Source organism: Hyperoodon ampullatus (assembly GCF_949752795.1).
Source record: "Hyperoodon ampullatus genome assembly, chromosome: 6".
NCBI classification, from domain to species: Eukaryota; Metazoa; Chordata; class Mammalia; order Artiodactyla; family Ziphiidae; genus Hyperoodon; species Hyperoodon ampullatus.
The window spans coordinates 4,479,850-4,497,918 of record NC_136919.1 but is presented as its reverse complement, the minus strand read 5'-3'; the positions used below and the strand labels follow the sequence as shown (position 1 = coordinate 4,497,918).

General features: G+C 39.4%; 1 protein-coding gene across 1 annotated transcript in view; it reads right to left on the bottom strand.

Moving 5' to 3' along the window:
* The window catches only part of SETX (senataxin), a 75,545-nt gene that overhangs the window by 33,864 nt on the left and 23,612 nt on the right, over positions 1-18,069 (bottom strand). Inside the window, exons 10-11 of the mRNA XM_079707220.1 lie at positions 13,561-17,733; positions 3,751-3,850 (exon numbers count right to left, since the gene is read on the bottom strand). Coding sequence (XP_079563346.1) covers positions 3,751-3,850; positions 13,561-17,733 — 4,273 coding nt within the window. The remainder of the gene's footprint in view (positions 1-3,750; positions 3,851-13,560; positions 17,734-18,069) is intronic.

Sequence of the window (18,069 nt, the reverse complement as noted above, 5' to 3'; positions counted from 1 at the left end):
TTTTTAAGTCCATATCTTTTAGAGATAGTCACTTAAATAATTACAAATGACACCAAAAGAAAAAAATCTAACCAATGATGATCTGCAAAACCTCTCCCTAGAAAACTGTAAAACATTACTGAAAGTAAACCTAAATAACTGAAGGTATGTATCTTATTCAAATCAGTATTAGAAAGATGTCAATTCTTAACAAATTTCCACATTTTTTTTTTCTCTAAAGCTTACATGGTAATGCAAAGGGACAAGAATAGCCAACGTACTCTTAAGGCAAAACAAGGTAAGCGGACTTGCTCATTAATGTTTATAATAAAGCTTAATTAAGTAAAATTAAGCAACGTGATATGGGCAGAGAGGTAGGCAAATGATCCAATAAAGAAGAAAGGAGTCCAGAAAAAGGTCAGTGCATTAAATGGACACTAGATTTATGACAAATATGGCACTAAAGACCATGGAGAAAGGATAATCTTTTCAATAAGCACTACTGGGGTAATTACATCTCCATTAGGGAAAAAAATGAAACATGGCCCCTACATCTTACTCATGTACAAAATCCATTCCAGGTTGGCAAAACAGTGAAGCCTCTAAAAAGGGATTGGCAAACTTTCTGTAAAGAGCCAGATTTTTCTTTGCAGGCTACATATGGTGTCTGTTGCATATTCATCATCATCTTTTTTTCAAAACCTTAAAAAAAATGTAAAAACCTTACTCTTGGGCAGTATAAAAACAGGATACAGGGTAGATCTGCAAGCTGTGGTTTGCTGACACCTGTTCTAGACGTTAAGATAATATATTTATGACCTGAAGCAGGGAAAGGTTTCTTAAATGAGGCACAGACCATTAACCATAAAAAATACACAGATGCATTTCCTATGTTAAAAAATAAATTCTAAACAAGAATAAAATAAGAATTTTAAAGACACCACTAAGAGAGTCATAATGCAAGCCAAAGTGGGAGAATGGTTTATATCCAGATTATATAAAGAACTTGCTACAAATCAGTAAGAAAAAGACAACTAACAGAAAATGAACAAGAGTCTTTAATAGGTGCTTCCCCAAAGAGGTTACTTAAGCATCTACTAAATATATGAGAAGGTGCTCAATCTCACTGATAGCCAGGATATTACAAAATAAAACCACAAATGGCCATCAATACACACACACTGCAACGGCTAAAATGAACAGCACAATCAACACAAATGTGTTGGCACAGACACGGAGCAACGTGACTTCCATACGCTGGTGGGGGCGTGTCATTTTGCATGACTGGCTTGGCGCTATCTACTCATGTTAAGCTCATGCATAATACCCTGAGACTCTGAGACCCACTTCAGGAGACAGACTCCACAAAAATGCCCTCGCGTAACACGAAGAGACACATGAATGATCATAGTAGCATTATTCATAAAATGCTGTGTGTAGAAGCAGGCCTGAGGCTGCTATCATTAGAAAGGCCTGCTTACAAGGTTGGCCCCCCTTGGAATCTGGGAACTTGGATTTCCAGACAGCTCTCATCATTTGCTGATGAGAATGGCTCACTGTACCTTACCTGTTTGCCAAATTTTTTCTCTACAGCTTATGTCAAACACCCACTTTACTTGTGAAAGTCATGAATTTGGGCTAGGCAGAGGGTGTTTTAGGCACTGAGTCTCTAAGCTTCCCTGGTAGATAATGTGTCACATGGGTTGTCACACCTCACTACTGGGAAAATTAAGTGCGTCCTGTGTGACTTTGCTGGGAAAGGACTCTTGGAAACTTGCTCCTGGTTTGCTTTTTCCCTTTGCTGATTTTGCTTTGTATCCTTTTGCCATAGTAAGTCACAGCCATGAGCATGAATATAATTCCTGTGAGTCCTCCTAGCGAATCACTGAACGTGGGGATGGGCTTGGGGAGCCCTGACACACAGGCCTAAACTGCTGAAAAAAAAGTCCATTAACGGGAGTTCTCTGGCAATCCAGTGGTTAGGACTTGGGGCTTTCACTGCTGTGGCCCGGGTTCAATCCCTGGTCGGGGAACTAAGATCCCACAAGCCGCATGGCACTGCCAAAAAAACTTCTTTAAAATAATAATAATAAAAATGTCCATCAACAGTAAAATTGTGACATAGTCACACATTGAAATACCACCACAGCAATGAAAAAAATACCAAAGATGCACACAAAATTGATGAATTACGAAGACATGTTACATGAAAGAAGTCAGACACAAGACTAAATGCTATGTGATTCTATCATACCATCAAGATAAATGGTAGATAAATCAGTGATTTAAATATTAAAAAGAAATATAAAACTACTACAAGAAAATATGGAAGTATTTATCTTTCTAAAACCAACTGAACAGTAAAGAAATAAATACGTATTTTTGAACATATGAAGATAAAAATTGTCTGCCTCAAAAACTGCATGTGAAACTGAACAGCAAATAATGAAATTGAAAAAAAATTAACAATGCATACAAATAAGAAAACCTCCCTAACAGAAAAAGAAAGGACAAAAGGCATGAACAGACAATTATCCGCCCCCTCAAGAATACAAAAGACCAATAAAGATTTGAGGGCAAAAACTATAACCTCAAATGAGATACATTTTCCATATAAAACTGGGGGAAAAGTTTAAGCTAGCAAATGAGAAGAGATACATTCTTACATTCTTATGTTAGAAGTGAAAATGGTATTCTTTTTGGTAGACAGAGGCAATATGAACCAAAAGTCTTAAAATGCACCACTGTTTGATCTAGCAAAGGAATTTATTCAGTGTAACAGTAAAAAACCATAAATAATGTACACGTCTAACTAGAAATTACTGGTTAAACAGAACTATGGAATATGCTTACAATGGAATAACTACAAACACTGAACATGCTATTATTATCTCTGAAAAGACATTTATAATAGATTAAATGAAAATAAGTCAAATGTAAGCTCCATGAAGGTGGAATTTTATGTTTTCATCACAGCTACATACCTAGCATCTAGAATCATACACTATCAGGTAGTATAAAATCAGTAAATATTTGCTGAATAAATACATGAAAAAAGTCACTTAGGTAAAATAACCCTACCCACCCCCACTTCACTCAGATGAGTAGGAAGTCTAGCAGTAAGATATACACTACTATGTTCATAGGATTATCTCTGAATGATGGGAACTGTGAGTGATGTTTATTTTACTACTGGCTAGTATTATCTGAATATTCTACAGTGAACATATAATACCTTTCCCCCCAAATATATGTACATGCTTTTTTCCTTAAGTGAATCTATGGAGTAGGATGGATTGCAAGGGGGAAGGAGGCAGACAGAGAATTTATACTTTTTATTTTAAAGGGTTCTGAATGCTTGGTTTATTTATAACTAAGACATAACTGTGACACATGCTCCAGACCACTCATGAAATGAGAGCAGAGACGGCAGAGAGATTTACTCAGAATCTGTACACATGATCATGTCAACAGCCCCTCCGCCCCCACCAGTCAAACTCCCTCACTCATCTTCTCTCTCCCTTGCCCAGCATCTAGGGACACTTTGGCCTGTGGTATTCTGATTGCACAATGGTTAAAACCATGAATTTTATAACTGTCCCAGTAATTATCCTCATTAATTAAAGACTTCAAACATATTCTTAGTAAGAGGTTACAAATTCACCTTAGGAAACCTATATCCCAGAAAATTCAAACAATTATTATGTTCCCTCAAATAGCAATCTCCAATTATTATATGATATAGCCCAAGTTACATAAGAAAGAACTTACCCACAAACTCCCAGTATTTTTTATAATCAGTAGGAAATGTTCGTAAATGCAACTGATGGAATTTCTCTTTGTTTGGAGAGCTGATCCATTCCTGTGCCACCTACGCAAAGAAAAAAAGCAAATTAAGAAAGCAAAAACATCTGAAAAGCCAATGTTAAACAGCAAAATTTTCCAAAGTAAGCAACCATAAAATCCAGAACCTAGAACTCCCGTGTGACACAAACATTAAAAATTAATTTGGGACTTCTGGTTTCCAGTTTCGCATGTAAGGAACTTAGAAGTCGCCACTCCATCCCAACAAGTAAAAAGAGACAAAAAGGTGGATACAGACAATCACAACTTACCAGAGCAGAAAACTCTTAAGTAGAAACCTCCATGCCAGGAGGAAAACCTGAACTGGATGCGACAAACTGTTGGAGGCTCAGCATGAACAACTCTCTTAAAAACTCTAGGGGGACCCAGTCATAAGAGGGACCCCACACTTTGGTGAGTTTTACCTCTAGGAGCTCTAATAGGCCCTCACAGTGAACACTGGAGAAAATTCCCTGTGTGCTTCCAGAGGGGGTGGGGGGTTGGCGGGGACTGGGGAAAAGGAACCATTGTGAAATACACCAGAGCATTCTTGACCTTCTTAACAAGGTCTGATCTATGAGAAGCTATTTTACCAGAGTCAAACTTGCTGAGATTTTATCAGAGCCTAACCTACTTGACGGAAGAAAACCAGCTCCAGCCCATTCTAACCATCCTGTCTCATCCAAGGAGGTGGGGGGAAACTAAGAAGCATGTGGTGTAAAGTTCTTAGTCCAGAGGCAAAGGCTCACTAAAAGAGTGACACCTTATCATAGGACTATGGAATGGTCTTCCTTCCCCCATACCTCATTTCTATATCACTAAAGGCCTAGTTACTGCTGTTCCTTTTATTTAGTAGATTACGTCCGCCTTGCAACAAAAAATTACAAGGCATACTCAAAGGCAAAAAACACAGTTTGAACAGACTAAAGAAGCACTAAAACCTGTCAGATATGGCAGGAATACTGGAATTATCAGACCAGGAATTTTTTTTTTTAACTATAGTTAATATACTAAGGGTTTAACAGAAAAAGGAGACCATGAAATAATAGATGGGTAATGTAATGAATGAGATGTAAAGTAGAAAGAATCAAAAGGTAATGCTAGAGATCAAAAACACTGTAACAGAAATGAAGGATGCCTCTGATGGCCTCATTAGTACACTGGACATTGCTGAGGAAACAATCTCTGAGCTTGAGGCTATAGCAATAGAAGCTACCAAAGCTGAAAAGCAAGGAGAAAAAAAAAAATGGGGAAAAAAAACACACCCCAGAATATCCAAGACTGTGAGACAATGACAAAAGATGCAGCATACACATAATGGAGATACGAGAAGAAGAGAGAGAGAAAAAGAAGCAGTATTTGAGGCAATAATGACTCAGAGTTTTCCAAAATTAACATCAGACACCAAACCACAGATCCAGGAAGCTCCAAGACCAAGCAGAATAAATGCCAGAAACTACACCTAGGCATATCGTATTCAAACTTCAGGAATATGAAATATCAAAGATAAAGAAAAAAATCATGAAAGAAGCCTGTGAGAAAAAACACCTTATCTATAGAGGAGGAAAGATAAGAATTACATCTAACTTCTCCTCAGAAACCATGCAAGCAAGGAGAGAGTAGTGAAATATTTAGACTGTTGAGAGAAAAAAACCTAACAACCTAGAATTCTGAATCCTGCAAAATTATCCTTTAAAAGTGAAGGAGAAGGGCTTCCCTGGTGGTGCAGTGGTTAAGAATCTGCCTGCCAATGCAGGGGACACAGGTTTGATCCCTGGTCCAGGAAGATCTCACATGCCACGGAGCAACTAAGCCCGTGAGCCACAACTACTGAGCCCGCGTGCCACAACTACCGAAGCCCACATGCCTAGAGCCCGTGCTCCGTAACAAGAGAAGCCACCGCAATGAGAAGCCCACACACCACAATGAAGAGTAGCCCCTGCTCGCTGCAACTAGAGGAAGCCTGCACACAGCAACGAAGACCCAATGCAGCCAAAAATAAATAAAATAAACTTATAAAAAAAAGAAAAAAAAACTCAACAGTAAAGAAAACAGACAACCTGATGAAAAAGATGTGCAAAAGGCCTGGACAGACACCTCACCAAAGTAGATATACAGACTGTAAATTAGTATATGAAAAAATGCTCCATATCTTATGTCATCAAAGGAATGCAAATTAAAACAACGAGACACTATTACACACCTATTAGAATGGCCAAAATCTGGAGCACTGACAGGACCAAATGCTGACGGGGATGTGGAGCAGCAGGAACTCTCATTTATTGCTGGTGGGAATGTAAAATGGCACCATCATTTTTTTTTTTTTCTTTTTTTTTGCCGAGCCACGTGGCTTGTGGGATCTTAGTTCCCTGACCAGGGATCGAACCTGTGCCCCCTGCAGTGGAAGTGCAGAGTCCTAACCACTGGACCACCAGGGAATTCCCAAAATGGTATCACCACTTTGGAAAACTGTTCGGTGGTTTCTTATGAAACTAAACATATTCTTACTGTAGGATCCAGCAATAGTGCCCTCAATATTTATCCAAATGAACTGAAAACTTATATTTATGTTAAAAACCTGCACATGGATATTTATAGCAGCTTTATTCATAACTGCCTAAACTTGGAAGCAACCAAGATGCCTTTCAGTGGGTGAATGGATAAACAAACTATGGTACAACCAGACAATGGAATATTATTTAGTGCTAAAAAGAAATGAACTATCAAGCCATGAAAAGACATAGAAGGACCTGAAATGCACATTACTAAGTGAAAGAAGCCAATCTGGAAAGGCTACATACTGTGTGATTCCAACTATGTGACATGCTGGAAAAAGCAAACTATGGAGACAGTAAAAGGATGAGTGATTGCCACGGGTGAGACTGGGGAGGGGTGAACAGGCAGAGCACAGAGGATTTTTAGGGCAGTGAAAGTACTCTGATATTAAAGGACTGATACATGCCATTATACGTTTGTCCAAACCCTTAGAATATACAAATCAAGAGTGAACCATAATGAAAACTATGGACTCTGGGTGGTAATGACGAGTCAATGTAGGTTCATCAGTTGTACAAATGTACTACACTGGTAGGGGATGTTGATAATGGGGGATGCTATGCAGAGTTTCTCTAGCTCGCTGCAACTAGAGAGAGCCTGTGTGCATCAACCAAGACCCAACCCAGCCAAAAATAAAGAAATAACATAAATTTATATATATATATATAAAAGATAAGTACTGAGTACTATCTCCAAAATTTACGCCCAATGAATTCACTTCTCTTTATTTCCATAGCTACCACCTAGATCAAGCTACCATCATCTTTCTCCTGGGCTACTATAATAGCCCCCGACAGGTCTACTGCATCTATGCTTACCTTTCTACAGTTATTCTCTAATGAGCAACTAAGAATGTTTTCTTTAAAAAAAAAAAAGTAAACTACTACATATTGCTACTCCCCCAGCCTAAACACCAACCAACTAAAAATCCTCCAACATCTTCTCACTGTACTGAGAATGAAACCCCCAACCTGCACTTAACAGGGTTGTATACCATCCAGCTCTTGACTGATTTCTGCAATCTTACTTCATTTCCCTTTACCTCTAAATTACCTCACTCCAGTCACATCAGCCTAATCTCTTTGCTCACACATGCTCAGTTAGGCCTACCTCAAAGCATTACAGTCTTGACCCTCCCCCCTCCTCTGCACAAAACCCTCCTCTCCTGGCTCTCAGCCCGATCTCAAAAGCAGCCTCCCAATGTCGCTCATCATATCAACCTGTTTTGTTTCCTTCACAGAACAAATTATAACTGGAAATTAGCTAAAAAACGGTGCACTCTCCCTATAAGGGGTGTGGGCACTAAGAATCACAGCTGGTACTCCAGAAGGGCCCCCTTTCTGCCTGCTCCTTGTCTACACAACCTAAAAAGCGCCTGCCAATTACACTCTGCATATACGTGCATGCACACACAGAACAGAAGGGGACTGCAGACAGAGCCAGCAAACCAAAACTTTAAGAAAAAAGAGTATTTGCCAAAACTGCCCCCCAAAATTGGTCCCTGTCAAAATAGTGCACATTTATCTAATACTTTTGCGTGTTAAACGTTAAGGATTAAAAACTAATATATCCTCTATCAGTCACATCAGTACACAAAAGGCTCATATGTCTTTTTTTCCCCCCCACACACTGTATTTTATTTTTACAAGAGATAAATAAACTGACACCAAGCATTGTAAATGGATGACCACAACAAAAGCAACAATGATTGCAATTACCAAACACAAAACACACTCATACTGTGTCATAATATTGACATTCAGTCCAGTAATCCTCCACTGTAACAGCTCCTTTACTTTGCTGTGAAAATTGATTTGTATATTTTTTGCCTCTGAGTCCTTGTGGGATTTTTTTTTTTTTTATTCAAGAGACTCATATTTCTAAAAGTTGAATTTGCTCGTTTGCCCTTTGGGTCAAGGGATAATTCTACGCAATGTCATTGCATTCCACCTGCAATAAGACATAATAACTGGATAACCAAACACTGCATTTCATGTCCTAAATAGGATACCAACCACATTTTTGTCAAAGGACTCTAAACACACTTCAGCATTCCATTAACAAACAATATTATGAAGTCACATTACATCCAAATGAGGGTAAGAAGCCTTGGCCCAAGACTGTGGTTGATGCCACAGTCTCTGGCTTATAAGAAAGAATAAAAATTAAAAGTAATCAAGGTATCTGAGAATTCTCTGGCAGTTCAGTTGTTAGCGCTTTCACTGCTGAGGGCCCAGGTTCAATCCCTGGTCAGGGAACTAAGATCCCACAAGCCACACGTTACAGTGGGGAAAAAAAAAAAAGTAATCAAGGTATATTAATAATACCATTAATAAATGTTGGCCTACATAAACTAGAAATGCTAAAACAATGCTGTTTCACTACATGGTTAAAAAAAAAGAACAAGATTGCAAAAAAAAAAAAAGAACAAGATAAAACTTCATAGTAAAGATGACAGATTGAACACAGGTATTTCCTTTCATTCCCCCTGAAATCCCACTAAAACACCCAAGGGATTTTTCACAACAGGATTAATTCATTAGGATGAGGAGAACAGAAGAGGAGGCAAGAGTATCAAAATCTGGGAAGCTGGTAAGCAGATGGATGAATGGTTAACTAACTCAGCAAGTCCAAGAAGCTGAACTCTAAGCAGGAAGCATCTGACATACACCTCTAGAAGGAGGAGGGCTGAAGGGAGACTGCCCCTCTCTGTTCCTAGCAAAAAGCTATAGAGGTTTCATCTCTATAAAGTGTGACAGTCTCTGGCTGTGGAGCAGCAGACAGAGAGGGGATACTGTACTTAAAAAAAAAAAGGTGGGGGGGGGGGACGTCCCTGGTGGCGCAGTGGTTAGGAATCCGCCTGCCAATGCAGGGGATACGGGTTCGATCCCTGGTCCGGGAAGATCCCACGTGCCGCGGAGCAACTAAGCCCGTGCGCCACAACTACTGAGCCTGCGCTCTAGAGTCCGCGAGCTACAACTACTGAAGCCCTCGCCACAACTAGAGAAAAGCCCGTGTGCAGCAACGAAGACCCAATGCAGCCAAAAACTAATTAATTAATTTAAAAAATAAAATAATTTAAAAAAAGGGAATTAAGCAAATGTTTATATACTGAATGCCTGGACCTTGCCCTCTGCCCCCACCCTCACCCCACAGGCAGCTCTCCATCAGGCCTAGGCTTTCCAGGCAATCGATCTGAAGATTCTTCTTGGGGAAATCTGACCTCACTAAGAGGGGGGGGAAAAAAAAAAGACTAAAAACAGTGATATGAGGGTGGGGATGAGGCTTCCCAATAAAATGCCAATGGTCAACAAGCCTATCCCTTTCACTTAGAGCTTCTAATCTGTTTTTAAATCTTACATGTAACAAAATACAGATTATAACTATACCTAAGCATATAATCTTAATATAAAGAATGAAACTAATTTGGATTTCACCATGTGATGGTGTCCTTCAGATCACATTTGACTTCCACAGTGCAAATAATAAAGGACCATTTTAGTAAAAGTATCTCTTTTCCTAAGCATCTCTTTTGATCTGTCATTATTTAAATGCATCCTCTTTTCTTATAGCATTAAAAAGTTGAGATATATTTCACAAAATTCACTTTAGAGTGTGCACACTACAGTGTGTTTTTAGTACATTCACTATTTTGTGCAACCACCACCGTTATCTAATTCCAGAACATTCCCACCATCCCAAAACAAGCCTTATACCTATTAGCAGTCAGTCCTAATTCCCGCCCCCCCTTCCCCTGGCAACTACTAATCTACTTTCTGTCTCTATGCATTTGCCTATTCTGGAAAATTCATATAAATGGAATTACACAATATGTGGCCTTCTGTACCTGACTTCTTTCACTTAGCATAATATTTTCAAGGTTCATCAAAGAACAGGTAAAAGTACATATAATGGGTCATCCCTTTTAATAGACTAATATTCCATTGTATGCATATACCATGTTTTGTTTATCCATTCATCTCCTGATGGACATCTCGGTTGTTTTCAACTTTTGGCTATTATGAACAATGCTCCAATCTACTTTTTAGTATCCTGTTCTTAAATGTGAGTAAACCACCAAAAATCATTAGACATGTGAAGAAAGGAGTTAATATGAAAGGTCTGTAGACACTAAAATGAATAGGAAAAAAGCAATTGGGAAAACAGGGACAATGCAAAGAGAGGAAAACTTTCAACTAACTTTAAACTTATCATTAATTAACTTCAGGTAATAAAAAATACTGTGTACGTGAAGAAAGCACAGAATCCTATAAAAAGGAATAATGAGAGAACAAGAGTTCCGTGAAACTAAAAATATGCTCAAAAATTTTTCAATAGACTTGGATGCTGAGAAAGTCTCCAAGGAAGGAGAATGACGACGACAACAAAGACAGACAGAGATGGCAAAATAGAAAGAAATTTTAAGACATGCAAAGTTTCAAAATTTATCCCCTACACATTCTTTTCTCAGGAAGCTTCAAGGATGTGCCTTACTAAAATGAGGGGGTGACAAAAACAGACAACCCTGGGTACAGGAGACAGAGATCCAACACAGGAAAGAAGGAAATGCAAGCCCTAGGATGAGGATGGTGAGCATTTCAGGTTAACCATCCTAAACCAAGAAGATGAAATTTATCAACTATCTGATGTGTCTGATCATATTGAGAGACCTAAACATCCAAGAGACAGTCTGAAGCTAATTTAGTAATAAGTACATAGAAAATTAAGTAAACAATAAATCCAGAGAAAGCAGAGTCGGAAACGAAAAGTAGTTACAGCTACCACATGACTTAGCCGTGGACACCTTTTTTTTTTAAAAAATTCAAAGACCTTCTTTTTTTAAATTAATTAATTAATTTTTGCTGTGTTGGGTCTTCATTTCTGTGCGAGGGCTTTCTCTAGTTGTAGCAAGCAGGGGCTACTCTTCATTGCGGTGTGTGGGCCTCTCACTATCATGGACTCTCTTGTTGGGGAGCGCAGGCTCAGTACTTGTGGCTCACGGGCCTAGTTGCTTCGCAGCATGTGGGATCCTCCCAGACCAGGGCTCGAACCCGTGTCCCCTGCATTAGCAGGCAGATTCTCAACCACTGCGCCACCAGGGAAGCCCAGTGGACACCTTTTATATCGTCAAAATAATAACAAATACTGACCTAAAAATTACAAGACTACTCCATAGTGAGGATGGGGAAACAGGAGAGGTGTATGTGAACACAGGGCTGGAAAGAGAGGGTACTTCCTGTAGTGGGTAACTACAGAAAATGTCTAGAACTGAAAAATTAACAAGTCAAAACAGTGGCATGTTATTTAGAAATATGGAAGTATATAACAAAAGGACCCATCAAGGATCAAAAATAATTACTTGGGCTTCCCTGGTGGTGCAGTGGTTGGGAGTCCGCCTGCCGATGCGGGGGGCGCGGGTTCGTGCCCCGGTCTGGGAGGATCCCGCGTGCCGCGGAGCAGCTGGGCCCGTGGGCCATGGCCGCTGGGCCTGTGCGTCCGGAGCCTGTGCTCCGCGGCGGGAGGGGCCGCAGCGGTGAGAGGCCCGCGTACCGCAAAAAAAAAAAAAAAAAATTACTTGGGGAGGTGAGAGTGGCTGCTGTTTTTTTTTATAATGGGCCTTCCACAAGTATTTGACTATTTTAAACTTTGTGTATATACAAACGGAACTTGTGCTCATTCTGTTTTGAAAAGGTTTTGGCTACAGAAATGTCCTGAAGGAAGAAATCTTAAAGATAAACATATAAATACCTCTTAACTAAGGGAAAAATAAAATCACAAATATGTGTCCCAAATTTAAGGGCTATGAATGGCTTCTAAGCGATTTAGTGTTTTCTGGAAAGGATAAATGTTCAAGAAAAAAATAAGCTTCAAGATGAACAAAATCTCTGTATATTCCCCAGCTTATTTAACTGTATACACTGTTCACTGAACTAACCATTTTGTAAGGTAAGAAAATCATTCTTGTAATACTATTTCACATTGTTGTTAAGGAGAGAGACTGAAGACCCTTTATCAATTAGTTGTTTCTAATGCCTTTGAAACACTAGTAAAATAATTCTTAAGACAACGGCTGAAATTTAGGGCATAAATTGACACCAACTTGCCTCTTTGTGCAGTACATCTCCTTTGCCTTTAACAATTCTAAGCTGGATCTTTGCAGTCTCTCTGCCTGGGATATACTTCCTATGGCCAACTCCTTCTGCTCACTCTGGTCTCGGTGTGACTACCATCGCTCACAGAGGCTGTCTCACCTTTCAGTCTAAAGTGCCTGTCCCTTTTGTTCTAGATCATTCTAGAGCACTCTAGAGCCTTTTGTCCTGATCTGAAATGATCATTCCCAGAAGGCAGAGGCCTCGTCTGTCGTGTTCACCACTTTACCCCCCAGGTTTGTGACAGTACTTGGCAAGTATCAGGCACCCAAGTATCTGCTGACTGAATACGTGGGTATTTACCTCAATGCTCTTGGTTTTGAAGAGTCTTATTGCACGCTCACGTTTTGGGTTTTTTTTAAAAAGCAATTTGAAAAAAAGTAAAAATCTACCTGCTTTGAGAACATCAAAAACATCCTTCAAAGTGCAGGTGGATGTTTACACTAAAGAATTACTAGCTGTTTTTCTGAGGTTCAAATTTAACTGGGAATCCTATATTTTACTTGGCAATCCCAGTTGGGCAGTAAGAAAGAGAGAAGAACCAGAATGGGATGTGTTGGGGTAGGGAGGCAGCTAAAGGCTGCTATGAGGCATAAGAAGTTGGGAAGACAGATGAGAAATTTGGGATTTATTGCTTTGTGCTGATCAGTGTAACTTGCCCTTTGTTACCTCCTCAAGAAGACTTCAGTAAAGGTTTACACTACTTTTCAAAAAAATAAACGCAGATGAGAGACTATGTCCTCTGAGAAGTCTTCCCTTATTTTACACCAAAAAACATTTCCTCCTCCTGTGCCACCTCTGGACTTGGTACATTAGCACTCTGAATTGTGTCTGTAAGCTCCAGAAGGGCAGAGTTTAAGTATTTCCTCTGTATCACCAGCATCTAGAACAGTGTCGGGCACAATGTCTGTTCAACATGAAATCTACAAGCTACATCTAAATTAAAATGCGATCAGTTATTTTAGCCATACTCAGCATGGTAAAGAAAGGTAATTTCAAAGTCTGAACGTACGTGATTAGAACATATACTTACTGTTTCAAAAGTATTCAGTATCATCAAAGGGAAAAACACATTAAAATAATCTTTACCATCTTGAAATCTCACAGGCACAGGTCTTGTGATGGACTGACAAAGAGTTGAAGGGGGTCCGCACTGATCAAAGTTCACAAACATTTCGTATTTCCATTTTAAGACCTCTTTAACGAAGGTGTCAGAGAGGGACTGTGCTGACAAGAGAATGTTTACTGGAGGGGAAGGTGAAAAAGATCTGTTTTCACAAAATGGAACTTTGTAGCCTTGCCTGTTGGAATTATTTGGAGTATGAGACTGGAGAACCTTGCACAAACCCTTCACTTCAGCCACTGGCTTCTGAGACACCAGAGAGACTGGCTGTGGTACTTTCAAAGCAGATTGTACCCCACGTGACTTATTTTTCAGAGTTGGTAAGAGCGCTGACATATCTTCCAAAGACTTGGAAAGACCAGCAATTCGTGAAGTACTACTGGAGCTAAAAATCTTAGCAGTGGGAGGTCTCGAAAGTTTAGATGCAGAGAGAGGCAAGCCAGGTCTACGAAATATATCTTCATCTGCTGCTTTAGCTTCAGAGTGTTTTGAACAGTATTCACCCTGGTTTTTCAGTGTTTCAACACAATCTTTGTATTTACATTTTGTGCTACTCAAAGATTCCAACTGAGGCCGACTCACAGAGTCTTCTTCTACCTGGACTGTATCTTTTCCATGAACTACTTCAATGAGTTTATCATTCTCTTTCTCCATTTGTGAACATAAATCCATATCTTCAGGATCACATTGTGTTAAAAATATATTATCTTCCTCTATGTCACTGTTGGATTCAGGCTCTCCCTCTTTCAAAGCTGCCACATCGAAATGATGTACTGTTAGGTCACCTCCACCTAAAGGGTCCCCTGAGGTAGAAACAACTATTTCATTTGTTGGTATTTCTCCATTTAACACTACAGAAGTACACTGGTTCAAAAGACAAGTGTCATCAGCTACCTGAGAAACATATTTTGCTTTCACAGGTTCTGTTTCAGAAGACACACATTTTAACTGTTTTTCCTTACTTTTAGCAGTTACCTCAACTCCTCTTTTATAACTATAATCTGATGTATCTGATTCTGGCACAAATTTGTCAGAATTCTGTGCTGCATGTGGCCCTGCTCGTGTTGTATCTGTACTTTGATAATCAAAACATCCTTGTCTGTTCTGCTGTGATTTGGGTCTCATCTGCCTTTGCAGCTGAAGGTCTTGACTTGTCAGCAGTTTCTTATTATTTTTGACAGAGAGAGTCCGAGGAGAAATTAATTTAGTCTTTTTCTGGGTATCAACTACTCGAACCGTTTTGCCATGCTCAGGTAACTGAGCTAAACACTCTGAAGATCGCTGGGGCAACTGAAATGCCCTACGAGCCTCTTTCAGACCAAGTTTCTCAACTGTTGAAGTTGGTTCAGGACACTGGCGAAATTTCTTTGGTGGCACTATAGCAGGAGTTGTTCTACAACTTATGTAATTTGAACTTTTACTCTGCCCTGTTTTGGTATCCGAATGTGTTTTTTTAGGAGTTTTAGAAAGTGAGACTCTCCTAACAGGTTTGGAATAAGTGTGAAGCTTTGGTGGAGACTTCTTCAGGGAAACCGTAGTGGTTCTCTGAATGCTTGAATTGGGAGTTGTAGTCCTTATGTCTATACTTTCGAAATCATTTTCAGTCACATCTCTCTTATTAAGAATATCAGACTGGTCCTCACTTTTGACAGGAGATGAAGGCCTTAGAGCATCTTCAGCCACAGCAGCTTTCTCGTATCGTTTTCTCTTGGGTTTTTTTACTTCAATTTCACAAAATTTCTCAACAGAAATACTACTACTGTGTGGTTCTGCGTGTTCCTCAATGCCCTCTGCTGCTTTTTTAAAGACCTCTTCAGGTACATAATCTGTATCATAACCCCAATCATTTGTGATATCACCTACATGAGTCAAGCACGAATTTTCTTCATTCTCTTGAACTGAATTCTTGTTGTCTGGTTTCTGGTCTTGCCAAACTGAAAACACTTCACATGGACTTTCAAACTCAAAAAACTGAGAATCCGATTCCTCAAACTGCAAAAGGGACCTTGTATTTTCTTCCTTTATTACATTCTGTTCCACATTTGTGTTAGCTATTGAAGTATGCTGCTCTGGACATTCTTTCTCAATGCATGTTTTACCCTGTTTAATGTGTTTCTTAAAACCCACAATACTTTCATCATCATCATCTTCATCAGAATCTGAAATAATAATGACCTGTCCACAGCAGGTTTCCCTGACACTATTTTGGTTGGCTGTGAAACATCTTCTATCATCTTTAACTTTTCTTTGTAGCTGGGATAAACTTTTTTGGGTTGAATCTGATGGGAACTTAATAACACTGGCTTGAGCTATTAAAGATAATTTGTGGAGGTCTCTGTCTATCTGAGACTCTGTTAAGGTGTCAGACTTAGGACTGATGCTAAGGACCTGTTCTCTTAAATCAGAAGAAAACTGAACAGTACTCTTGCTAATTTCCATATCTCTTGATTCAAGTCCAGTCACAGGATCTTTAAAGGGAGGTGTTTTCTCCACAGAGACCAAATCTTTATTACCAACATGACATTCTAGTATTTGACAACTGATATCAGGGGTGGAGAAAATGCCTAACTCTTCTTCCTTTACTTGTTTCTTTTTCGGCAATAAACTGTTTTCAGATTTTTGTTCTCCATTTTTATCATCCAGAATACCATTAGGGCCTAAAGAGAGATTGTGTATGAAGCCATCTCCTTTCTGACCTCCTGTATCTTTCTTTGAATAGAAACTTTCAATGCTAGATACACTCAGGTTTTCCTCTAAAGTGATACTTTCCCTGTGTTGCTTTTTCATTACATGTGGTAACTTAGCACAGATTTCATCTTTATGTGCCTTAGTTTTTGCTTTTGAGGTTTTGCCAAGAGCATCATCCTTTAAAGAGAAATCCTCATTTGATGTGGACACCTCTTCCAGAGAGTCATTGCTAGAATCAGTCAACAAACGTGTTGATGTGATTATTCCTCTGTCAAATACCTTTTCTGGACCATTTCTTGAAGTACAGTTCTGTGGGGTATATGAGGAATTCTCTTTTACAGACTTATGCTTCCCTGTACTTATTTTAACTTGGCCTCGAGCTCTTTCATTAACAAGCCTTTTACTTCTCGGCTTCAAGCACAACTCAGCTGAGAGATGGTCTTTGAGTTTCAAATCTTTTATATAAGTTTGCTCATTATCCTCTTCTATGGCATTATTTGCTTTGCTGAAAATACTCTCTTGCACTTGACATGCATCAGCTTTCATCGGTTCTTTAGAGAATGTTGGGCTGGAGTTTTCCAGACAGTGCCTGTATTTTTTAGACTTCTTCCCTGTTTGTTCACTTTCTTCTTTATTATAAGATGCAGGAGGCGTTTTACATGGAGGAGTCAGATCCACAGAAGTGCTACATTGAGGTACTTTGAATTTTATGTTTCTAATAATTTGCTTTAAACAAGTTTGTAACTCATGGGTTTCCTGACTAGTCAACTGCCAACCTAAAGATAAATTTCCTCGCAGGAATAAGTTGAGCTTATCCCAGAATCGCTTACAAAGAGTCTTCTGCCCAAGCTGATGGCCTTCTTTAAGGAGACTTCTGATCAGCTGCACACAAGCAAGTTGTACAGAGTTAGATGGCACTGAATGCAGTGACAGAGATGATATCATTGTTGTGCCTTTGGAGCAGTTTCCAGATGACTTCTCAGAACTCCGTGCAAACGCAGTGGTGGGAAGCTTGGCACATTTTACGACGGCTTCCACCCACTGCTGGGAACTAACCCACAGCAAATGCAAACACTTTTTATTTCTATGCAGTTCAATCACTGACACCAAAATCAGAAGGAAAAACTCAGTGACTGTGTCACACACAGCGTCCGTCTGGTTGAGGACGTCTTTGACTTCAGAATGCAGATGATGAATAACCTCCACTATATAAGCCACACCCAGATCCTTAAGATCCATGAGGGACTGCACAAAAGGGATGAACCACAGAAACGTGCTGTTATGAACACGCATGTCTTGACCGATATCTGACTGAAGCACATTAGCTAATGTTTCCATTTCTTCGTACATGTTAGGACAATAATCTGGGCAAATGGCTGATCTCCACCCTGAATCCTAAAATGAAAGAGATACTGACATTCAGATAAACAAGCACCATTCATGACAGGTTTAACACAAAAGTTGCAAACAAGAAAATACACTGCTCAACTTTCCTGTTTTGATGTACATATACGGACCCCCAAAAAACTGAAAACAGTTCAATTTTGAGGTTAAGGTTTCATGAAAAGGTTAAATTTACAAAACCTCCATGTACTCTGGACCTCTTTCCTTCAGTTGGTTTTGATTTCTAGTCATGTGATTTATCTCCCTCATGCCATAAATGTTCTACCCTTCCAAAATGTACTTAAAAATTAATCTCTCAAAGTGTGCACGCTCTCATTAGAGCCCATT